A 25,365-nucleotide genomic window follows, 5' to 3' on the forward strand; every position below is an offset into this window, starting at 1 on the left:
TGTGTGCGTGTGTTTTTAATTGGCCTCTCTTGCTCCTTTTCAGCTCGCGCAGCGAGACATCGAGTTCTGCTCGTACCCATCGGTCGCACAGCCGCTCCTGGTGACGCCGGCTGACTTCTCGGGTCGGCTGCGGACGGCGGGACCGCGTACAACGTGGGTGCGGGAGCGCAGGTACGTGACGGCGGGGAGCGGGAGGCGGGCCGGGCCGGGGCAGAGCCCGGGGGCGGCGGCGGCCGCGGGGCGGAGCGGGGACAGGCCCGGCCAGCCCTGCTGCGTGCGTCCCGGGCCGCGGGGCCGGCCTAGCGCGGGGAGGGCGGGGCGGGGCGGGCCCGGCCTGGCCCAGCCCGCCGGGAGGAAAGGGAAGGGGGAACGGGAAGGGGAGCGAGCCGCGCGGCGCCCTTTCGAGAGAGCGGGAGGCCGCGGGAGGGATCTCCGCCGCGCTCGCCGTTCCCCCGCCGCTGGGGCTGCCCCGGGCCCCCGCCCTCCGCCATCTTCCGCCCCGCAGGCGCGGCCGGGGCCAGGGCCGGGCCGAGGCGAGGCGGCGCAGGCCCGGGCCCGGAGATGAGGCCAGGATGTCGGTGTCAGGGCTCAAGGCCGAGCTGAAGTTCCTCGAGTCCATCTTCGACAAGGACCACGAGCGCTTCCGCATCGTCTCTTGGAAGCTGGACGAGCTGCACTGCCAGTTCGTGCTCCTGCCACCGCCGCCGGGCTCCGGCCCTCCGCCGCCGCCGCCGCTCACCATCCACTGCAACATCACGGTGCGGGCCGGGGGGCTCGGCTCCGACCTGGGGGGCGCGGGGTGACCCGGGGGCCGGGTGGGGGGAGGTCCGGCCTCCAGCGCCGCGGGGCCGCTCGGGCTGCGCGCTGCCCGGGCCCGCTCCGCGCTTCCTTCTGCCGGCCCCGCCGCAAACAAAAGTTTGGGGACGGGCGGTCCGGCGGGGGCTGCTGCGAGCGGCCCTGGGCCGCCTCGGGCCGGACCGAAGGGCGCAGAGAGAGCTCTCCGGACGGGGCCGAGCGCTGCCGGGCCGGGCGGGGGTCCCCGCGGGGTCTTCGGTTCCCGCGCGTTGGCAGCGGCCGTCCCCTGCCGGGGCTCCTCGCTGCGGTGGCTGCGTTGAAAGTTGTGCCGGCAGCGCTGTCAGTCCTGAGGCGCTCTGTCGTTCTCTGCTTTCTCTTCGTTGTTTGTTCTTAACGAGTAAGACGGATGCGAGATAAAACATTCGGCGTTCTAAGGCCTCCGGCTTTAAAAGTCCACGGTTAGGGCCTCAATCTGTGGAAGGGTTTGCGTGGATCAGTGTTTGACTCACGCACGGGGAAGTGCTGAAGGTCTCTGTGTCGCAGCAGCTCCTGCTGTAAGCGGACCTAAGTGCCCTATCAGCGTTCAGCTTAGAAGCAAAGCACTGAGAAGTTCTGGCTGGGTGAGCGTTTGGTCGGTCTGTGCGTCTGAGGGAGGTAAGCAGCAGAGCTCTTTTGTCCTTTGCCTATAAAAGTATGCGATGTCCAGGCGGCACGGAGTAGAAACTTGTGCGCAAGTCCAAGTATCTGAGTGCTCGGAAGATAGAAATGTGCGTGCAGACCAGGCGGGGCCGGCCGTCTTGGCAGGATGTTCGCTTGTCTTAAAGTCACTTTGTTAAATAGGAAGAGATGTGTTAAGAGAGTTCTAGGGTTTCACAGCTGGTGGCCTGGGAAGTCAGTTCTGTGATCTGCTTGTTTTACTCCATACTGGTGCACACTTGCAAAGCCTAAGATGTCATTTAATGGTAAAATCAGCAAGACACATCAGTGTTCTTGTGTTTAGATATGGTGTATCGGAGAAGTGGTTGTGCAACTTTCCTCAAGTATTATTTATGTAATAGGAAGTTTCGTTGGGGAGCAGCCTGTCTGTTTTCTCCCCACAGCACGATCTTTTTCCTAAATCCCTTCCTTAAGAACTAAAGGGAAGGTCTGATAACTGTGTCCTCAGCTGGCAGCTGAGTTCAGTGCATTATTCCTTGTCAGGTGACAGCTGACAGGGAGGCTCGAAGAGCTCGGTGCCTTGGATTTGTGCTGTGCTGTGTTTCTACTTCTGAAGCTTCTCTGTCCAAAGTATTTTCAGTGGTAATTCTCTCACCCTGCATCAAACCCTGCCTTACTGGCCTTGGTTTGAGGTGTGCCCCAGTCAGTGAGATACAGGCTGAGGCCACTCTTGGCCTTGTTGTGTCCCATTGAGGAAACTGTACCTGTAGTTGGCTACTGCAGTCACTTCCCCTAGGAATCAGGAGGCTGTCTGTGTGCTGTCAGAACTGTGGGGTCTGCTTCCAAAAAGAGCAGGGAAAGATTTGTTTCAAACTGTAGAGACAAGACTCCTGCTTTAAAAAGAAGTTGTGCCTGAACTTCTTGAAACTTGTGTTTCACAGCTGCCTGCGAGCAGCTTGGTTCATCCAGTGCTGACTGATTTGTGGCTCTTTGAGGTAGGTGGCTATTTATCTGCTAAAAATAAGTGGGAGGGGGCAGGTTCAGATGCAGGGGATGGCTCTCATGAGGCAAGCGAGAAGCTCCTGGGAGAGTCAGAAAGGAAGGTAACTGCTGGGCTTTGGACACAGGTGTTAGCGCTCACTATGGCTGAAGTTTCTCCTTTCTCTTCCTCCTCACCACTGGGTCTGTTGGCCCAGGCTCCTGCTTACCTCCAGTTTATTTCTGTAGGTACTGTAAACTGGAAAGGTGTAACTCTAGTTTGCTGTACTTCAGCTGATCTGCAGGGCTTCTGGAGAGCTGAATCAAGTTACCATGGGAGCTATCACTTGAAATTATGGTGCTAAAAAAAGCTGCTAAGGCTATTAAGATACTGGTAAACATTTTCTTTGGGGAGGAGACTCACCCTCTGCAGCAGAAGCTGCTATCTTAACGGTCTGTGTTTGCAGCACAAATAGGTGACTTCAGTTATGTGGTGCTTCCTAAGAGTTTAACTTCTACAGTAGTGATGAAATTCTTGTAGTCACCAAGAGCTTACATTGGTTGGAACATCCGGACACTTAGGGATGCTGTTAAGGGGGGGAGAAGCACAAGACTCAATAATTACTACTTTTTTTGTTGTTGCTGTTGGTTTTATTCAGGCGCCTCAGTATTTCAGCTGAAGTGAAAGCTGTCCAGCAGTGTGTACAGGCACTGAAGTTGGTGGATAGAGAACAATCCCGTAGGGAAGGGAGCTTCCAACAGCTTCTGCACCATGTCTGAAAAGAGCCCTGGTTACTAAGTTGCTCCCGTTCTCACAATGGATCCCTTTATTTTCTTGGATCTGGAGAGAGAAGGCAGAGGAAAGAGCAAACAATCTCCTGAAGCGGTGAGGGAAAGTATCTGCACAGGAACTGCACGGGTCTCCTCCACCAGAGTGCCCTAGACTGAATTCCACAGCTCGACTAGAAGTCAGCCCTGGAATTTATACGGTGATATTCTGACTGTCTGCAATACGAGCCTGTGGGACTGCCACGGTTAAGCATTTGCTGCAGCACCCTGGGAATGCTCTACCTGTGATACTGAGCAGTGCTTGGCAGTACAGAGCTGCGTTTTGCTTGGTAGCTCTTCTGCCTCAGAAAGTGCCAAACAAACGTTTTCCAACTCTGCCTGCCCTTCTTTCTGTTAGTTACCTGGGTTGGAATTTAAATGGTTAATTTGATTACTTTAAGAGACACTGTAGGGTGGAGTCATCTGTCAGAAGCATTGCTCCTTATGCCTCAGAACTGTCTAATTATTGAACTTGTTCAGGCTGTGCACCTTCACATTCCCTTTCTGTTGTGCCAGCGGTGGTGTCTGCTTTCCGGACTCTGATTTCTGGTTGTTTTTTTTTCCCTTTTTTTCCTTTTTATCAGGCTTTCTTTTGACATAGCCGTAGTGTTCCAATTGAATTCAGTAAGCTGGCATCCTCGCCAAGTGTGTATGATGTTTTTTGAGCTGGTATCAAATCAATGGCCTTATTCACACTAGTGTGTTACTGACCATTTGGGTAAGTGTGTTTTTTATTGCAATTTGCAGTCTCAGTTTGGTACCTTCTGAAACTGAAGTCACGGTATTCCAAGATGTGGTACAGCTCAGTCTTTACCTTTTTCTCCCCGCTGCTCAATAGCAAGACTGCTCTGAACCCTGAAAAGCAAAGGAGCATGTTTTGGGTTTGTTCTTTCTATTTTTCCCCCAGAAAAAGTATCTTGTTTTTTTAAATGCATGCTGTGGAGAAGCTCGACAGTGGTGTCACTCCAGTTGCACACAGAACTTCCACTGGAATTGCGAGTCCTTAAAGTGCTTCTTTAAGGCACAGGGTTTGTGCCAGCTGTCTGTGGGAACGGATTTTGCACCCAAACAGAGACAGGGCTGTGACATGTAACCGTATCCTTCACACATCAGCAGTCTCAGTCCATGTGACCAGGCTGACTCTGCTATACCCCAACTTCCCTGTTGGAGAGAAAAATCTCCAGCTTTACTGAAGCATACCCTGCTGCTAAATCCGAGTTAGACGATGCTTGGAAAGGTTCCTGCCTGTAGATAACTGCAATAGAGGGGAGAAAACTTTATTTTCCCTTCGAGAATGGATGAGATGTCACCTCTGAAGCATTCGGCAAGTTATATACTGAAAGCGAGTACATTAGAATATGATATAATTCTTAAAAAGGCACAAGATTTTAATATTAAACACACTCCTAACTAGTGCCTAGGCAGCTGACAGACTCTTAGGGAGGTTATTTATTTGTACGCAGAACTAACCGCATAATGAATGAGGCTTCCAGTTCAAACCACAGATATGTTTTTTAACGTGACTAGGCACTCCATAACAAGGCTGAAACCTCTTGTCTTGCAGCATGTGGATACAAGGACTAAAGAAAAGCATGCACAGCTCTATCTGGATAACACGTTTCTCTAACTAGAATTAGATATACTTTGAGTTCTAAGGATGGCACTCAGGTAACTTAGGGAAGATAATGCTTGTACAATAGAAATTGTCCCGTGCTGTTTTATTTATCAAAACAAAGAGCAAAAAGTGAATATTCTTCTCTTTCTATGCCAAGACTGTAATTGGAAAAGAAATCCTGTGAGGAGGAGGAGGAGGAACGGTTTGTCTGTGGAAGGCGTAGGACTTAGCTCTGTGATGGTACAGCTTAGCTGTGCTATGTGTGAAAAGCTGCAGCCAGCACTTCAGACTTTGCAGGCCAGTTGCACTCTTCCCTGTATAATGTGTGAAGTGTGCCAAAAATATCCTAGAATGCCACGGTGGTGGGCTTCACATATCAATGCTAGCATATGTTGAGGCTTCAGGAAATAGCTCTTACTCCAAATAGGCTACTTATATGAATTGCTTATGTAATTGTTTCAGAACTGGGACCGTTTGTTGTCCTCACAGGAGCTCTCGCTGCCTTTTGATAATTGGAAGAAGTTTAATGGAAAAGAACTCAATTCTCTTTACTCAGCGTGCTGCTTTGTTAACTGTTTGGGAGGCCTTTGTCCAGGACAGGAAGATACCCTGTGAATTCTCATGAATTTTTCTGATTTTTCACTTACTTTAAGGGAACTGCAACTTCGACTGGGGTTACTCATTCACTTCTTAAGGAGTCATCTCATGGTTTGTGTTGGTTGTTTGGTTTGATTTGTGTTGCCACCAATTTTTAGTTGCTGTCTGTCATGGTTTTATGCTTGTTGTTACTGGATAGTGTCAGAATTGAAGTGTTAGTAGTTGGCATTGCCTGTTATTATTACCTTATGCTGCAAGAAGGAAGGAGAGTATGCACTGCTACAATTGATTCTTTGGTTTCTTCTTACTGTTTGGTTTTTATTGAAGAAGGGATACAATTCCAGCTCTTCTGTCAAAGCTTTCTGTCAGTGCAGTGGGAATGAGGGAGTCGTGTATAAAGTGTGTCCTATTCTCAAATTAAAGTCACAGTTCCAAATTCTTTATGGCCATCTGTCCACAGTGGAACGCTGTGAAATCAGAAGTTATTGATGGAGCTGATCATTTGTGCTCATATAATGTAACTTCTTCCTGTGAGACAAGGGTGAGAATAAATCTGTAGGCGTTCGGTCTGTTTTCTACTGTGGATGCTGCTTATTGATAGGTTGGTACCATTAACATGTATTAAAAATTAGAGCTGATAGGAAGAACAAAGTATGATTGTGTCCTGTGTGCTTGGTAATCCTGCTGGCAGCAGACAGCAAAGGCTGTGTGAATTGTGAGGTGGCCAGAACTGACTTTACTGGGTGAAGGACCTGGCTGGCACATGGAAATTCTTTACTGGGTCATTGTTGATCTGGATAACTTCCCAGTCTGGTTCACTGTGTGGCTGCACAGACAGCTGTACCAGCACAACAGAGGGCAAAGGAAAGAGTGAATGCTGGGGAGGACTGCTGAAGCCAGCACTGCTGATGGAGAGCTGCTTGCCAAGCGCTGTCTGGGCTTTCATTGGTGCTTGGGGTTGCTTGTGTGTGGAATTCCTGAGCCAGCATTGATCCAGTGGGCTTATGCCAGCGTCTGATCTGCTACAGTGACAACTAAACCGAGGGCAACAGACTCCAGCAGTCTCACTGGAGTGAAAGCTTGTTTGTAAAATCAGTTCCTATCAGGAGGGCAGAAGATAGAAACGTGGAGAAATTCTCTGGGTAATATTTGAATCATTTGAAAAGCAGCAACAGAGGTCAAAACTTCTGAATAGGAACAGATGTTAGCAGAGGCTGATAAACAGAATTAACTGCTATTTCAGGTTTGCCTCACTGTGAACTGCTGTTTGGCAGTGTCAGGTTGTTTGCCTCTATATAGCATTGAAAGGTTACAGAGCCGTAAATTCCTGGCTCAAGTTCATTTGTTTATTTTGGATTATGAATGGTAATACATCCTTTTTAATAGACTTGATAGCTTATGATTTAATAAACGTTCCGTATTTCTTCAGCTGTAAGCTCTGCGGAAGAAGTGAAAGTGACTGTCACCTGCTCCCAGAAGACAGCTGGAGAACTGAATGACTGCTTACAGCAAGGAGATGCTATGTAACATTCAGATGTCACGTCAGCCAGCATTCATTGCGGTTGGGACTAGTGGGAACAGAACAGCTCCCAGCTGATCCTTGCTGGAAATGAGCATGCTTGTTAGCCTATGTGGTGCCAGCTTCCTGTTTCCAGCTGTAATCTTTGAGCGTGGAATTACAGTCATGATTCTACATGCTTTACCTTTCTCATTATCTCATGCATACAAGATGTTCCGAATAGTGTTTTAAGTAACTGTAGAGAAACAAGTGCAGGATTTCTTGAAGTTTAGTATTTTCTTTCGTCCCAGAGCTCTGAGTTTTAACCCCTCTGAGAGAGTGTTTCACAGCTGCAGATTTCCTGAGAGCTTGGAGCTTCGTGTGGGGCTGCTGGAAGGGGGAAGGCTCTTGAGTTGTGAGGGCAGAAAGGCACCATGCCTTCAGTGGTATGGAGTAGGCTGTCTGAGTGCTTCAAAGACCTGCACTTCTGAAGAGGAAGAGACTGGAGGGAAGGAAGGGCAAGCCTGGATGTTTGGGTGGCAGCAGAAGTGTCATCAGGCTTTGCGTGTCCAAAGTGCTTCTGCTGGAAAGAGTCAGGCTGGGGGAGAGTGTGGTGTGTTGGAACTCAGTTGTAACTGCTCCTTCGAACCTCATTAGAAGCCATGCTTGGCTTGTTGGTGCCTAGGAAAACATCCAGGAAAGGTATTGTTGCAAAAGCAGGTGATTAACAACTCTTGATTTGAAGTTGATCATTTCAAGTAACTGGAATTCCTTCAGGAATTCGGTACATAAGTTACTCTGCTGGTGGTGAGAGAAGAGTATTGCAGAGTCCCATTGTCGGAACATCTTTGTCATCAGTGCATGTGTCCAGCTGCTTACTGGGTTAACCATCACCAGCTTCATTGCTTGTGTCATGCACTGGGACCGTGAGCTCTCAAACACCCATTCCCTGACAGCTGTTAGGTGAGAATACAGGCACACAGGGATATGTCTGTGCATGTGTGAGATGCTATGTAAAAGCCTGGCATCAAGTCTCAGCTCTGTAACCATTCTGCATTATTGCTTTCAGTTGGTATTTTAGTTGTGTGTGGTTGTGGCAAACTGGACAACATACAGCAGACTGCCTTTAGGGGGTGAGTTGTTGCAGCAGCTGATAATGCAGTCCACTGAGGCTCATTTATCAAAGGTGTAGTGCAGTTCCACATGTGAGAATCAGCAGGTGGGACACCTTTTGTAGACAGAATAGTGTGAAGACTTGATTGGGTGCAAAGATGTGTTCCTAAGAAGGGTACGAGCTGTGATGCCACATCTACATTCATGTTTATAACCACTTACAGTTTTGTCTTTCCTGCTTTGCTTGTGTGTGTTATGGCTTCTTCTAAGGTAATGATGTGCGTGTGTCTAGATAGAGCCATGGATGGAACACAGACATAGCTCAGCTTGTGTCACGGGCTTTGTGGTTGTATGTGCTGGATGGAAAGCAGCGTTTGGTGAAGTCTTTCCTGGGGATCTTCACTGCCTTCTCCCTTCCCCTGTTCTTATGTGGTAGCCTTCTGCAATCAGCAGGACGTGTTTGTGCAGCAAGCTGTGCTTATTTTCGCTAGGAACAATTTGTGATTGTTACAGGTACCTCCATGGAGATGCCGTTTGTGGTGGCCTTTCTGTTCTGCCAGGCACATGCCGTTGATGCTGACTTCTCTGATGTGACTATATTTAATAACATAAACAATTCTGAAGCAGCATACTGTGCTACATTTGGAGAGTGCTTTGGAGAGGAAAGCCATGACCGTGTTAGTTGTGTTATGATGTGCTCCTGAAGGTATTCAGTGATGTAGTGATGAATGCATGAGCAGAACCTGCATAGGACAGGGCTGTGGTATTCCCTCCCCTACCTCCTGTGAAGATGTTTGAGCTTTCCCAGTCTCAGGGGCTCAAAGCAGAGCACTCAGCTTTGTCTGGGATTGTCTAGTAGCATAGACTTCTGCTGCCAAGGCAGTCACTGAACCTCTGGGTGGTACTGCAGTCATTTGCTGTGCTTAAAAGATGTGTGCTTAAAAGATGCATGCTTTTTAGTCAGTTGATCGAGGCCGCTTTCAAAGTGCGTGGTTTGGTACAGGTGCTGTCACAGAGCTGAGCCTGTTGGTTTGTGACTTCAGGAAGGCTGTAAGAAAATTAAAGCTAGCAGAAGCTTGCTTTCTGTGGCATTAGGGAAGATAAGGATCTCTCCTTAGCTGAACTCCAGTGAGTAAAGCGTGTCCTGCTGTTTATATGCATTTAGCCATTCAGCAAGTCATAGTAGGTCCTATGCAGTCTTCAAGTCCAGAAAGGAGAGGAAGTGCGGATCTGCTGATCAAAGGCAGGTGGGTAAAGGGCTTTGCTCTTTTCACTATGCCCCTCCATACCCTCATTACATTTGACTTTTAAACCTCCCGCTGCATGTACTTATTTACGTAAAGCAGCATTGCTTCCCTGTTAGTTTAGGAAGGAAATTAGAATTCTTTCATATGGAGAAGAGCAATATTTTTTTTTCTTTAAATGTGAAAATGAAGTGTCAGAACACCGTGATGTGTTCACTGTCTTTTGGGCTGCACAACATAAATGGGGATTTCTGAATGTCTGCCAAGAAGAGCAGTTCCCAGAAAACTCATAATTAAAACACAGGAAAATGAGTAATTTAGCTCTAAAAAGATGTAAAAAGGACGGGACTGATTTCTGTCAACGGCGGAGATTTTGCCAAAGCTCAGGAAATGGAATCCAGTTGGCTGACTTTTATTTAGCCAGCTCACTAAGGAATTCTGTGATGCTGAAGTTGTAGGTTTAAGTGGATTTTCTGACCATTTGTCATAATAAAATGTGTGGGCATATTGGGTTCCTGTGTTCCATGTACAGTCGTGGTAGTATTGGGGATGTGAGCAAGGTGTGGGTGGGGTGGTTGGGGAGGGTTGTGGGTTAAAACAGTATTATAGGAATAGAGGAACAGCTTAAGTCTCATACTGACAACAGGACAGTATTGCTGTTGGTCTGTAAAACTCGATGAAGATTATTGAGCAGTGCAAGTAAAACAGCCTTGTTGGGTAGTTAATGGTAAGGAGGATGGAGACATCATTAGAAGACAGATCTACCCAAGAAAAGCAAAATGATTAGAACGTATCAGCAATTTTAGGAGATGGAACAGTGTCTGTATGATGACATCCTGTGGGTATTCTATTACTACACTGTGGCTTTCCTTGGTGCTTCTTGACTTGTTCCAGTGGCAGGAACGTGGAGCTTTTCTTTCTTTGTTTTTATTTTTGGGTACCATTTATTATTAGACTCGATCCTTTTGCTGTGTTCTGCACCAGAAGTGTTGGTGTTGACAAAGCTCCCACTCTGTCCTGGTGTTGATACAAAGACTCTGTAGAAGTGATGAGCCCATGAATTGTCATTTTATCTGGCTTGGCTGTAAACATTCAGCCTTTGTCCTCAGGCCTCAGTGCACGCAAGGTGTGATGTCATCCCAGCATGTCATGGCTTACTGAGCAATTGCATTAGCTTTGCAAGCTGTACAGCGTGCATTAGCTTGAGAAAGCTGCTCAAATCTAAACGTTTAGCCTTTCTCTGTTATGACGAATTTTTGCATTTAATTGTAGAGAGGAGGAAAATGCCTTGTTACAGCAGTGGCCTGAAAGAGTTGAACAACTTAATACGGATAATAATATGGTTGACACCTGTGCAGCTAAGCTTGACACACAGCGTCACTCAAGGTCAGCTGTGCAGTCACAGGACCAAAATAATCTTGTTTTTTAGCCACTGAGAAATAATAATAATGAGTGTTTTGAACAGCAGGTAACTAGTACAATAAAAGAATTGTCCTTCTAGGTTAGTTCTTGCAAGTTACATCTTCCCATTTGGGAAGCCTGTGTTTCTTACATGATGTATATTAAATCCATCTCTCCTTTCTATAGGATGCAGATGCAGGGAACAGCTGAGTTAACTCTCAACAAAACTGGCTCAAGCACAAGCTGGTTTTGGTTGCACACTTTGGTATTACAAACTCATCAGACTGTTTGTATCTCAGGGTCAGGATGTTTGTTTGAAGTTTGTGTGTGAATTCTCCATTTCAAAATATAGTGACTCATAGCTGCATGAGACTAAGCTTTTCCCATAAATACGTGTTGCTTAAAGAAGGAATAACTTGGTGCCATTTGCATTAAGGTAAAAGAATATACTTAGTGGCAGATCTGCAGAGTTAAAAGGTGTTGCTGTGGGCTGGAAGTTGGACTTACATGAGTGGATGTGCTTAAGAGAAGCCTTTCAGATGAATGCGCGGTTTCTGTTTGTGTTTCAAAAGCTAGAGCAGACTAAAAATGAATGTTTAATGTGTTTTGGGGGCTTATAGTAATTTATATATGCTGTGCATTCACAAGGCAGGCAGCATCAGATCCTACTGTGCTTTCTCACGTGTGGCAGAACTTGGAATGAAATGGAAAGGGAGCAGAGGGGGATCGTCATTCATTGAGAAGGCATCAGTGTGTTCAAGTAGCCACCGTGGTGTGCTAAAACACAGTGGGATTTCTTGCTCAATTGTCAGACCTGAGCTGTGAGTCAAGTCCTTGTCTGAGGATAGATTTGCTGTGTTTGTGAAGATTATTCAGTAGGCCCTCCAGAATAGGAACAGATAAGTTCTGCAGACAACAACATCTTATTCTATTCCAGGTTTGTCCCTGGTCTCCTGCTGATGGAGAAAGGAGCAGTGAGGGTCTTCCTAGCACTTCTTGAAGGGCTGTCTGCTGTGCCAGTTTAGGGACAGAAAAGCTGCTCATCTTGGATTGCAGGTGGTTGTGGGCCAAGCCTGTTCCATGTTGTATGTGCTCGGACCATGGCTTGTTGTGTAAAATGAAATGGATTTCTAGTCCTATGAGCCCATTTCTGCTCACTGTCAGTAAGGATGCATTTTGGTGCTTGCCAAACAACTGCAGGGATCTACTGGTTGATCAACTGTTTGATCAAGATGAAAACAGCGTAATAGTAGAAGAACCAGTACTCTGGAATTCTTTTGACTTCTCGTGAGTTGCCTCAAGTTACTGTGTTACTTTTCTTCTGTGTTACCCAGCTTAGGGTAAGATGAGCTGTTACTGCACTGTTGAAGTTTGGATGTGAATGAGCTTTAAAAGCTTTGAACTTTTTTGTTTATTCGCTGTTGTTTTTTAAAAACAGGAATCTTACCCCTCTTCATCACCAATATGGTTTGTAGAATCAGATGACCCAAACCTGACTTCAGTCTTGGAGCGTTTAGAAGACATTAAGAAGAGCAATACTCTGGTGAGTTCTGGTTGATTTAGATGTTATTTTGGTTTGAGTTTTTTTCACATTAATAAGCACATTCATAAGCAGTTACAGCAGTTCAGTTTAGCATCTTATTTTGGGGTCTTTGCAAGCATAAGTTTCCTCTTCTAAAAGCATACGAACAAAAAGCAATCCAAAAAGATTTGAAACAAGAAAAGGAAGATGACTTAAAAATGCTTGATTTTTCACTGTAGTCACTTTTCAGCCCCAAAAAGTTTAAGGCTTTCTGAGAATAATTAGTGATAAGCATCAGAACTTAATGAGGAGAAACAGCACTTTTAGTGTTGTCTTTGCATGGAAACTACATCGACTACAGAGGCAAGAGGACAGCAAAGGGAATGTTAAATACAGGCTTTTAGCCTGTGACCTCCACCTGGGGAGACATTGGGCAGTTTAATAGTGGAATGCGCAGCCAAACCAGCTTTCTTCAGAAACTCCTTTCTACAGAAAGGGATCAGCATGAAGCTGATGTGCCCATTAGCTGCAGACTAAAGCAAGGTTTTAGACAGGATGTTCCTTGTACTGTGTACAAGATTGCTTGCATTGGGCTGGAAAGTGTTTATCACAGATATGTGGGACTCGCTGCGCTGAACTGCGTGCAGATGTAGACTGCTGATGTTTGTTGTAACAAAGCAGCTTCTGATATCAGAATTGTACTTGCCTATTTAAAAACTGATGGGTTGATGTAGCACCTGTGGATGGCCCATTGGTTTCTCAGCAATCGGCCCCACATTGTGTAATGTCAAAATGAAGACAAAATAGAGACTTTACAAAATCAGACTTAGGGGTGTCAAAAGGCTACAGTCTGTGGGCACTGAGGATTTTTTTCCTCCCTTACAACTTCACCCTTTACACTCTCATTGAGGAAGTTTGAGCAGCTTGCACACACCCTTCCTGTGGTAGGGTAGAAAGGATAAGGAACTGCCTGCAGAAATGAATGCCAAAACTAATTTATATCAGCTTAGTGTTTTGAGGGTTTTTTTTTTTATAGCTGCAAAACAGTTTTCACTTAACCTCAGCTAAAGGTCCATTGTTTCATGTTGCTTCGAGCTCATAATAGAGGTTACTGTTAAAACAGTTAAAATATTGAATGAGAAATGGCATTAAGCTGTCCAGGAGCTCAGCAGAGCAGATGTGCTAAATGCATTTCACCAGATCTCTGAAGTCCTTCGGTATTATTCTGCCCTTTTCGCTTGCTTTACAACTTCTGATGACTATCAGCTGTTTGGGAAACTGAAAAGCATGCTCTTCAGACAGACATTAGGCAGGCTGTGTGTGTTGAAGCTTTTCACTTGACATGGTAAATTTTGATGTGGTTCAAATTCTCCTATAATGCTTGCATGTTAGCCAGGAAATGTGCTTAAATTATTAATACATGACAAGTATCTGCTACCCCTTTTGATATTGTCTCCTTGGGTACCACTAACACATACAAAATCATGCTAGGTACTGCTTAGAGCATGAGGTTGACTCCCAGATGTACCTTCTGGCCCAGATTGTTATATAATTCTTTTATACGTATGAACAAAACATAAAGGATAATGATAAAGGCTATCCATGGCTGAAGGAGCAAGGATGTGATATGAATTCCTTTTTGGGGTTGAGAAATGTAGCAGAAAGGGAGACTGGTTATCAAGTATTTTGCTTTAGAAATTAATAGTTTTTCAGTTGCGTTGAGCTAACCCTGAATTGCAGACCTCTGTCAAGGAAGGGGATCCCTCCTCTCAGCTGTGTGTTCCTGCCTCCCTCTTTGCAATGGAATTTGTGCTTTTGTGCTGCAGTGCATTAGGAATTGGTCTGTCTGGAAGCCTGCAAGTTGCTGCGTTGCCGTGTGATTGCTGGTGCCTGTGTTTCTAGGTTTGCTTCTAGAGTTGCCCTGCTGTGCCCTGAAGAGGGATCCAGGATGTGGGAAATTAAGTTGTTCCTTGGTGTTGTGTGGGTTTTGTTTTTAAAACGCTGCTCTTTAAAGTAAGAAGTGGAATGCACCAGCATGTCCTGAGGAATACAGCCCTTTGGTTATTCCTGAGTGATTTGTGGCTCTGAGATCTGTGCCTGGAATGAACTATACTGCCAGAGCAGATAATTCTTTTGCTCTCTACTTTTTTTTTGGCTTGCTGCAAGAAGAAAGAAAGAAGCCATCTTTAACTTGCTGTGTCTTTGGTATCCCATTGCAGTGGCTTTTATTATGACAACTGCAGACAAAAGAGGTGTCTTTATTCTACTACCTGCAGAATTAAATGCTGTAGGCTGACTGAAAGTTATTACCAACTTGCAGAAGTACTTTAAAATATGTTCTTCCGTGGCTTGGTTTAAATAGATGCGCTCTTTCTTCGTAGCTTCTCCAGCAACTGAAGCGATTAATATGTGACCTCTGCAGATTGTATAATCTTCCTCAGCATCCAGATGTTGAAATGTTAGATCAACCATTACCAGCTGGACAGGTAAGTTAAAACTAAGGACACCTTAATGGAAATCAAGGACTTGTTGTCTTTCTTAGAGTTGAAAAAGCAATGGAATGAGCCAGAACTTAGATGTGGTACAATGTAGGTGGGGTTGCCAACCACTAGACCAGGCTGCCCAGTGCCACATCCAGCATTGCCTTGGGTGTTTCATACAACAAAACACCGTGTGCTGCTTCATGAAGTGTAGACATTGTAAAATGTGCACCTGAATTAACTTCCTAATGATGCTCTCCTTCCTTTTCAGTCCGTTGCAAAGATACAGGGTGTCAGGACCGTGTGCTGCTTTGGGCAGAAAGTATCTGCTTGAGGTGTCTTGTTAACTTTGGTGCACTTGACAAATTAAGAGCTGTGAAGGGCTGCTAAATGTTCTGCTTAACTAAAATGTTTTGTGCTGAAAACAGAACTGGTAACTGACAGTGAGCATGTTCTTTTTGTATTTAATAGGATTTTTATCTGCTTTTGCTTGTATGTGTTAAGATGACAATTTCTAAAGACTCTTCTAGTGTAACAGATGGTTTTCCTGTGGCGACTGTACTATAGTAATGACAAATAACTTGCTTGATGTCTGGTCTTCTGCCAAACAGTAATACTATAGCTATTCTTCCTTGGCCACCCACATAGCAGTGCAACTCCCAGGTCTGTAACATTAGGAAGCAGCTTCATTGAAGAGTCTTGTTTATGCTTTGAAACTCTAAAATTAACTTGTGGAAGAGTTTCACAGCTGGAAATTTTGGATAATTTTCAAGTTGAATTAAGAGGCTTTGATAAGTCAGATGGAAGATCTATCCAGTACCTTGCATTGTATACAGCAGGGGCATTCCTTACTTGTCAAAAAAAGGGTAAGCAGAGGACAAGGATATGATGCTTCCAACTATTTCTGCAGCTCAAACTTCCTGAGCTTGAAGTGTTATCCTGCAATGGAAAGCTCTGGAAAACCAACTCAGCGTGCTGTTTTAGTATGTCATCGGATCATGTAATGACAGTGGCTGTATAATGTTAGTGGTTGTGGCAGTAGTTCCAGGTAGTGTGACCAAGAATTAATTTATAGAGTACTAGCATGTATGTGCTTTCCAGTCAGAGCCATGATCTGATTTTAAGATATCATGAGTTGTAACCCACTTGTTTGTTGTGTTTGTCACTGTTGTCTCAAAAATAGGATGTCTTTACCTGGATTTTAAGTTTCCATTTAAAACTTAATGTGAAATCTATCCTTGTTTCATGCAAATGTTTTCATTGTCGTGTTCTAGGAAAGCATCTTTGTTTATCCCTCCATTTAAACTTCAATCTTTTGTAGACCTTGATAAGTGTAACTTTCATATTTACTGTTTGCTAGAAGACTTCCTGATTTGTGAAAGAAAGGAAGATGTGTGTTTAATGCAGTAACCTCACTGTTACATTGCAGAATGGAACAACAGAAGAAGTTACGTCAGAGGAGGAGGAGGAGGAAGATATGGGTGAAGTATGTATGCATATGAGATAGTTATCCTAATCTAGTAGGATTCTGGCATTATGCTCTGCAGTGACTGGCTAATTATTAAACCAAAACTGTGAAATGTTCTCTCCCTAAAGTAGCTAGGATTCTAAAATGAAAAACAAGTCTGTTTTTGTAGGGTATCTCCAAGATACTTAACTCTGTATACTTTTGGAATGGGCTTAAGAATTCCTTAGCTTCTAGTTTTCCATCTACCCGCTTTAGTAGGCTAATTTGCTACTGTCTTCATTTCTCATCGAGGTTTAATTGTGCTTGTTTCTATGACCAAAACAGGTTGTGAATCTGGCTCTCATTTGTATTGTAAGGATTCCTTATGCTTCCCTTGAATACTGTTGGCTGGGTGAATTAGGTCAGAGCAAAGCAGAAATGGCATCCAGCAGTCACTGCAGTTGCTAGTATGTAGTGCTGTGCAGTGTACTGACTGTACCCATAAATGTCCTTTGAGAGTTTTCTTGAGTAAAGAGCACAGTTGTTAACAGTGAATCTTTCTCTGTCTTGTAGGACATTGAAGATCTGGATCACTATGATATGAAGGAGGAGGAACCAGTTGACGGGAAGAAATCCGAGGATGAAGGCATTGAAAAAGAGAACCTTGCAATCTTAGAAAAAATCAGAAAAAATCAAAGGCAAGATCACTTAAATGTGAGTTAATGGAATATTTTTTCCTTTGCAGTATTCCTGGCCTTAAAATGGAAATGATTTTCAGCAAATAAAGCCTGCTGCTACGCACCTAAAGATAAGTTACCATATAGGCGACTTCTAGCACACATAGGACAAAAATCCTGACCTACGAGGCTTAAACAGCTTTTCTGGAAACCCTTTAAGTAGACTGTATAGAATTCCACAGTCTGTTTGTAACTGGACTCATCCTTTATCCAAATCTTTGGCCTATGAAGTTAGTTAAAAATCAGCATTCTACAAAGCTAGAAAAAATGCTTCAAAGCATTCTTTCAGTCAGTCTGGGAGACTGCTAGTGTAACTTCTGATGTCCAACTGGGTAGGGTGGCATTGGCCCTTTGGAGAAAGGAGCATCTTCTGTCTTTTCATGAGTGTCATAAGAGTACTGTGGTGTTTTTTAAGTCACCTTCAGAAAGAATATGCTCAAATTAGTGACCCCCCACCATTTGAGCTCTTCTGTATTTTTTTTAATGCTGTTTGCCAAGTTAGGAGATGTGTGGATGTTGTCTAGACTCTAGATGTGCTGCTTCTCTCCAAGGCAGTAGTTGGGAATATGAGTAGTAGTCAGGTGTAAGGTGTGAGCCTGTGTGTGTTTAGGGAAGAAATAGGATTTAGGATTGATATGTAGGGGACACCTGACTTTTGTGGTCTTTTTTTTTTTTCCATAAGTAACTTTGTCAGTTCTGCTTCTTAAACTTTGTTATTTTTCCAGTAACTCTTACCTGGAGTGATAAAACTGTTCTTAAAAATTAGACTCAAGGAAGGTACCGGTGTAAAGTTCTTTCCATTTGTATCAGAAACTATATACGTTCTAAATGTTCAGTGGCAGCTGAACCAGTCCACTCCATCTCTCTTAGCAGAAGCTTGTCTGCTTTTTTGTTGTGGACTACTGGTACTAAGTAACTCTACATAGTATAGGAAAGACTCCTTCCTCTCTTACTGATGCTTTAACTTGGAGAAGAGATTCAGTTTGCAGCTTTGCAGAGAAAATAAAATATTATTCCCTTTGGAGTTAGTCAAATATGGACCTTCTGTTCCTGTCCCACTGCTTACCTAAAAAAACACCCAAAAATCAGCACATAGGGTTATGTTCTGTAGAGCATTCAGTATTTAAGAGCTGGTATGCATGACACCGAGCTGGTGTTGCCATATAGAATGATTTTAAGACATGACTAACCATAAGCAATATGGTCAAATACTGTTTCTGTTTAAACTTAGTGTTTTTGCAGACTTGGAGCAAATGTCTACTGAATTTGTGTATTTTTCTATATTTATTACTCAGACCTATTTGTAAAGACTCCTTAATCGGTAAATGAGACCTCTTGCAACCTGAAAGGCATTGCCTGCTTCTGTTGCCTAAATTTCAGTGGAACTGAAGAAGATTTTTATAGTGTCACCATTCTTCCTTGGTGTGGAAAGCCCCTTAAAGCTGCTGATTTCCTTTTGCTGTCTCCTCTTTCCCATTTAGCAACCATTGCCTTTCCTGTTGATTATTATTTTTTCCCCTCCTCGTTTAATGGAGCTGAAATAAACGCCACTGGTTTCTTTTGTTTGACAACAGCAGATTCAACTTACATAATAGCTGATTCTCATGCCAACACACTTGCTGATGGTGGTGCATAAATAGGGTCAGCTGAGAACAGGGAAAAGGGTATTAAACTGCTGCTGGGGAACCGTGATATTTTTGTGGGTCACCAGAAATAGCTGCTCTGGTTAAATTATTTCTCAATGGACTTGTGAAGCTTTACTCTTAGTGCTTAAGAGCTGACAACTGTGGTTGCACCGCTGACCCAGAAAAGAACTAACCCAGTAGCACTAAAACGTGCTTTTGCACTGCAGAAACATGGAACTTCTAATGGAACCCATCTGTAAGACAGCAGCATCTTGCTTAGCATCCTAAGGAAAGTCAGTTTAAATCTGTATAGTTCTTCCATGGGCTTTCTTAGAGGGTTTTCTTAGCATGACTTTCAGCAACAGGAATAAACTGCCTAAACATGGTCTGGTTTTTCCACACTGACTACAGCTCTTTTGATGTACTTCATTTCCTCAGTGGAGGGAAGTAAACCAAAAGCCATGCCATTTACATGCTTTATTTGGAAGAGGGAATGTGAAGCTTAATGTAGAGCTCTGACTAATGCCAAATGCAACCAGAAGGCTTGTAAATTTCTCTGTATATTTATTGGCCCAAGTCCATGACTTTTCTTCTCTCCTTGGCTGATGGGCAGCTTGCAGATAGTGATCATACTGAAGATTCCCATAGGAAAGAAATGCATGCAGTTCCAGTTCTGCATGCTCCTCACAGGTTAAAAACGGCTTTCTGTGGATCACAGCTCATTTTTAGGAGTTTTTAGGGTTTGTGGTTTTCATATACGTTCAGAATATCTATCTGCCTTATTTTGTAAATGAGTTTTTTTTCCCTTGGTATCAGGAAATAATTCTAAATTTTGATTGAAGTACGGTATATGATGTGAAGCAAGAAGTAATCCTCCTCTGAACACTGTAATAGCTCTAAGAACGAACCACTTGCTTACTAGGAATTAAAAGAAGTCCCTGATCTGGAGTCATTAACTCAAATCCTTAATGATTTGCTGCTGCTTGCTTCTCAGAGCTCTCTCTCCATGGAGTGTACACTGCTCCACAAACACTGAGAGTGCCATCGTGTCTTCTGTAGTGCTCTTGGGGTCGCTTTTGACAGGATTTCACTATTTTGTGTGGATTTCCTTTTCTTATTGCTGTATTACCAACTAATTCATGGTATTGCAGCTGAGTAATTGGAAATGTGTTGGTGGGACAATTTACTGTACTGTAGTGAGGTGTGATGATGTCCCTCTGGTCAGAGGGTATTTGCACTGGTATTTGCATTTTAAAGCTGCAGTGAGTTGCACCTGCTACCTTGGATAACTCAAGCAACAGCCTGTAGTTGTGCTATGGGGGAGTGGGAAGGCCATAAAAGTGTGCAAAGGAGGGAAGCTGAGGCTGCAGGAGTGATTGTTAGAGACATAGTGCAGCAGGCAGCTAAAGCAGTGGCATCTGCTGTGATCTCTGCATGGTTAGGTGAGCTCTGCTGACTTGGAAGTGCTCAGTTCTGAATTTGTAGCTTTCCTGAAGTTGCTTATCTATTTTATAATGATTTTTATTCCTAAGTGTATGTGTTGCCACTGAAGTATCAATGAAGGTTAGAAATGCTTCTGTAAAATGTAACGCCTGTACTGGCTTGGTCCAAAGTTTTCCTTTGCTGATAATGAAGGCTTTGTTTCAGAGCAGTGGCATTTAGGCTACCATCAGGTGTAGCATTGAATCTCCCTGTGCTTCCTCTCATGTGTCCTCCAAGAGCAGTTCAGAGGATGTAAATTAAGTTCTTAGACTACACTTCAGTTAAGCTTGTTAGACTCCCTTGTCTTGGGCACAAATTACTGATCTGCGGTCTGTGGGTTCTTGAGAGGATCGATACTGACTTTAATATTGCTGTATAAGCAATGGGCAGTACAATGGAAATCAGCTGCTAGGAAAAAGGGTCACAGCGGTTATAAACAGTCTACTGAGATCACTCAACTTCTTTTTAAATGGCAGTTCTGTTTATCAGCAGTTACAATGGAAGTTCAGGAGTGTGTGGGTGTGCTATGTTTTGCTTTGTAAATCACTGCAGCACAGAAGATGCTTACGTTTCATGTGGTTACATGAGCTGCCAGCATTACATACAGAAATTCAGTGGCCTAACTTGATGGAAATAAAAATGCTGAGAGAAAACTAGTATTCAAGAGGTTGCGTTTGACAATGTAAATTTCTTTTACATTATTTATACTTACTGGCTGTTATTCTTTGAAAAGCTAAAGCAAATCCCTTCTTTCAGAAAGTAAGATAGCAGGTGAGGCAAAGGTACTGCTCAGCTCTGCACTGAAAACAGCCCAGATCCTGATGGTTCAGTATGAAGTTGCCCTCCTTTGACCTGGACATGCTCATGACAGTACCATGCATGACCATATCTCAATACAAGTTCGAAAGTGCACAGAAATTTTATGTAGAGTGGTAGTTAATGCTGCATTGTATCACCTCTTTAAGTGTCATTCTTCCTTTTTCAGCAAAGAATGTGTATAAGCAGTCTTAATTCGTTTTATAGGATAGCAGACCGTAACTGTGTCCACTAAGGCTGCAGTTGTGAATAAACCTGTATGTAAACATCCACTGTTTTATCATAGAACTGTATTCACTTCCTGTTAAAGAAAGGAAGAGTAATCCCTTCCTTCTCTGTCTGATTCTACAGTGTTATGCAGGGCCTTCAGCAAACTGAGAAATGGTTTCTCTTGAGCCTTGTCTTCATGTAGGTGTGTGAAATTGGATTTACTTGCATGTCTAATTACAAAATACATTCTTTGTGCTTCCCCGTTAAGAAAAACTAGTGGAATTAAGGCAGTCAACGTAAATAAATGGACTGTAATATGAAATTGAATAGCCTGAAAGAACAGTCCACAGATTACAGTGAACCTGACCACGTTATATGATATTACTGAGCAGCAAAAACAAAGGAGTGTGTGGAAGCTTTAGTACCAAGTAACTGGCTTTACTATTAAAAGTAATTGATGATTAATCCTTACTAAGAAATAATTTGATCCTACAAGTCAGGCATACATATGGCTGTTGATTCCAGGCAAACAGGGATGACGTTTCAGACGTAACACCAATGGCTCTAGCAGGTTCAGATTCTCCCACAAATAACTGTAACGCTTCTGTCCAATAGTAATTTGGTTGTGGTTGTTCGTTGTATCTGAAAGGAAATGCTAGGAACTATTTCTTTTAATGCTTGGAGTAGAGAAATTGACCAGTCACTCAGGACAGACAGAACCAAACTTTATAACACATCTGTGTTAGTCTGTATTCCAGTGGAAGTGCCTGAAGTCTAAGCAGCAGCAGCAGATAATTGCATGGATCTCACAGAATGAGGTTCCTTTGGAAGACCGATTTTTAGTGGAAGCCAGGAAAAACAAGCAACTTGAAAACCTAATAGGGTTGGGTTTGGTGGCTTCTTTACATTGTTGGGAGGTTTTTTCCATGTTTTTAATGTTATTTTTATGCCTTGGCATTTATGCCAGAAGTCTTGAATGTGAAGTGGTCGTTCAGGTGAAATGTAGAAGTAATCATGTAGGATGTAAGTTTTAGTGTCAAAGTCTTTCCCATCAGCATTGAAGAACAATGTAGGTTCTTTTGATCACTGTGATATTCTAAATACATTAATTTCTTGGGAGGAAAAAGTTCAATCTCCCTTTAAAGCTCACAGAGTTGAGACAAAATGGTTAATACTAAAAGGTCATGGAACTGCCGGTGGTCAGCATGTCTGCAATCCAGCAGTTGTCAATATGAGAGGACACGAGTTCCCTGGTAGCTGATGTGTTTATTAATTAGTGAATTGCCGGCATATTTTAGAGCCTGTTGTGTTTTGTACGCAGGTCACTTAACGGTTGTTCCAATTTAGTGGTACATCTTCTGTTGAGATACTGAGGAGAGAAGGTGTGTGCTGAGTTCTCAGTGGGTTGATAAGTAATTCTAAACTGAGCTCTAAGAGAGCAGAAGACGTTTCTGCTCTGATTGCGTAAACCTCAACAAGTGTGACACGTCATGACAAAGAATTTGGTACTTTAAAATTTACTTGCTTTCCCTTTGCTCTGCACAGCTGTTAATTTCTTTTCTCTTCATTGCAAATAATATTATTCCACATTTTCTGAAATACTCAGGTCGGTCTTTATCCAAAAGCTGGAGATCTGTAGTAGATAATTTCCAATTCCTGAGTGTGTTTCTTTGGTCCCCAGAATACTCGGCTTCTAAAAATCAAATACAAGTGAAGAAATCAACGTGTTGTTACTAGCATTGAAGTAATGCAGCGTCTTATGCAAATAAAGTTGTTCGTCAATGTTATTTTTTGCTCATATGTAGTCTCTTTTGTTTGTTTCAGGGTGCAGTCTCTGGGTCAGTTCAGGCTTCAGATCGACTTATGAAGGAACTCAGGGATATATATAGATCACAGAGTTATAAAACAGGTAAAATACTTCCGATTCTTAAAGTACACTTTGAAAGATTTCTCCTTGCAAATACTTCCTTTTAATCTTTTTCTGTTCTGTAATTGTATGCGTGTATTTATGGATACAAAAAAATACATGGATACATTATAGATATTGCATAAAACAATGTGTTTATGAAGTAAAAGGAAGTCAGGATGTATATCCTTTAATATGCTCTTATTTTTTGTCATGCGAACCTTCGTACCACAATTAACAACGGGATTGTAACTATGAGAGCACTCTTAGGGTGAGATGGCTACAAGGAACATCTTGAGGTGTCTACTGTGGGAGTTGCTGAGTTTTCAGAACTACCTGAAATTCAGCCCTGCAGGTGTATAGAGCAAAAACTGAGCGTGTCCCAGTGGGTGACACTCCCACAGTGTACCTTGAGGAGTAGGAATTTGTGCTCAATATCAAAAGGCTTAGTTATTACACTATATTTAATCTTAATTACGCTCCTGTTAGTTCAGTTGTTTTGTAATAGTGCTCATCTGATCCTGAGCTCCATGTGTTCTTTGGAATAAGGACACAAATGAAGAGAGAAGTTAGTCTTTTAAGTTTGTTTGGATAAGAAGCACTGATTAGCTTTTAGGTAGGTGGTTGACTGTTGTCTTTTTGTTCCATATGAGGGCTCTGTCTAAACTAGCTCAGCAAAAGAAATTGCATATTGAATTACCTGCATATTATTGTGCAGTAAGCAGAACTTACATTCATTTCAATCAGTTTGTGTTCCTGTAGGTCAGTTCAATAGCCACCTCAGTCTGAACAGAACCAAGTAAGGATGTCTTGTAACTGCACTATGTCCCAAGTCAAGGAACTGTCTTGTTTGCCTGGAGTTGTGCAACTCCTCCTGCTCTTCAAATCTCCCTGTATAAATAAGTGCCTGATAAGAATATTTCCCTGAGCAAACTGGAAATATCCAACTGAAATGGAGGTTGACACTATAAAACTGATGGTGTTTCAAAGCAGGATCACCATCCTACTTAATCCTTTTATTAATTGTTTTCAGTAAATGATGCTTTGTTATAAAACACACCTGGATTCCTTCCTTAAGGCTTCAGTGAATTTAAGTGTCAGCTTCTTCCTTAGTGCATAACTCCTACTATTACTGGCCTTGTTCTGTGTTCAGTCGTGAGATGGCTGTCACCATCTAATGGACATGATTAGATAATGTGGTCTTGATTCTGAGTACTTGTTTTTGTGGTCATTTTTCCTGTGACTTAAACTTCTTCGCTATGTACATACAAAGGGGATCACTGCAAAACTTACAGGTTCTGGGGACTGTTGTGAGGAAACATCACAGCATTTTCTTTTTTTTGCAGCACAAGCCAGAAAATCAAAGGTTGCTTTTAAGTTGCATGGAGTTCGCTTCAGTGTCTCGGGCATTATGTACTTTCAGGATTGACAGCAGAACAGCACTAGGAATCTGAAGGGTTGTTTTGGGTTTTTTTTGTTGGTTTGCTTTTGTTTTTAAAGAAAAAAAGGTAGTTGAAAACTTGATTGTGATTTTTTTTATGCTAAAAGGCATCTACTCAATGTAGTATCCATTCTAAAACTGAAGTTTCTTTAGTGGTCAAAATACTACTGTTGGAGTTCAAGCAAAAGCTAAATAGAACCACAGGCTTGCTGTCAACAGGAGAGCTGCTGACCTGCCTGCAAAGTCTGGTTGAAAACTACTCTTAAAGGCAAATCGGAAACTCTTCTTTCACAGGCTAACATTAGCAATAAAAATATTCCAGCAAATTAAAATACTCAGCTGTACTTCTCACAGTATCGTTAATCTTTCGGATAACAGGAGTCGTAAGTCCCCCAAACTAAGACTTCTCTTGTTTCTAAATACAAAACTGGGGGTTTGGTCACTTCGCACAGGAAAAAAAAATCTTAACGGTCTCAAATTATTTAGGGAGGATGGAGAGGGAGAAGGAAACACACTTTGTTTGTAGTTAAGTGAAATCATTTCTGTTCGTATCTGTGGTGGTTTTGTTGTTCATATCATTAATTGCTTTTATCCAGAGATTGTATGGGACTTATTTTTAGTCAGGTTGCTGTAAACAAGAAATAGCCTCCTTTCAAAGGGGCTGTTTTTCTTATTACCTTTTTGTCTCCTCACTTCTGGCTTGCTTCCTGGGTCTTTGTGCTTCCTTTTTAACTTGATTGCCTGTATGAGTATGGATGGCCTCTTATAGTGGAACAAACAAACCAACCAACCTCATGTTTAAGTGAGGAAAATCTGTATTGATTCCTTTTCCAACTTGAGGAACTATCAGCAGCCAGTATATAGAAGTTAATCAGGTAAGACTAATTGTCCTTGAGTAATTTTTTTTAGCTCTTCTTACCTCAACTAAGAAAAAAGTATCTGAGCTGGTTGCAAATAACACATCTTGACTATT

At 43.1% G+C, this 25,365-nt stretch overlaps 1 protein-coding gene across 1 annotated transcript in view; it reads left to right on the forward strand.

Annotated features, from left to right (window-relative positions):
• Positions 1-280: 280 nt before the first annotated feature.
• UBE2Q2 (ubiquitin conjugating enzyme E2 Q2) overlaps positions 281-25,365 on the forward strand; it is a 31,684-nt gene continuing 6,599 nt past the window's right edge. The window contains exons 1-6 of the mRNA XM_072345448.1: positions 281-758; positions 12,165-12,269; positions 14,630-14,734; positions 16,158-16,214; positions 16,749-16,889; positions 22,870-22,954. Of these exons, the coding sequence (XP_072201549.1) occupies positions 573-758; positions 12,165-12,269; positions 14,630-14,734; positions 16,158-16,214; positions 16,749-16,889; positions 22,870-22,954 (679 nt within the window). The 5' untranslated portion in view covers positions 281-572. The remainder of the gene's footprint in view (positions 759-12,164; positions 12,270-14,629; positions 14,735-16,157; positions 16,215-16,748; positions 16,890-22,869; positions 22,955-25,365) is intronic.

This window comes from Excalfactoria chinensis, chromosome 10 (assembly GCF_039878825.1).
Source record: "Excalfactoria chinensis isolate bCotChi1 chromosome 10, bCotChi1.hap2, whole genome shotgun sequence".
In the NCBI taxonomy this organism is placed as follows: Eukaryota; Metazoa; Chordata; class Aves; order Galliformes; family Phasianidae; genus Excalfactoria; species Excalfactoria chinensis.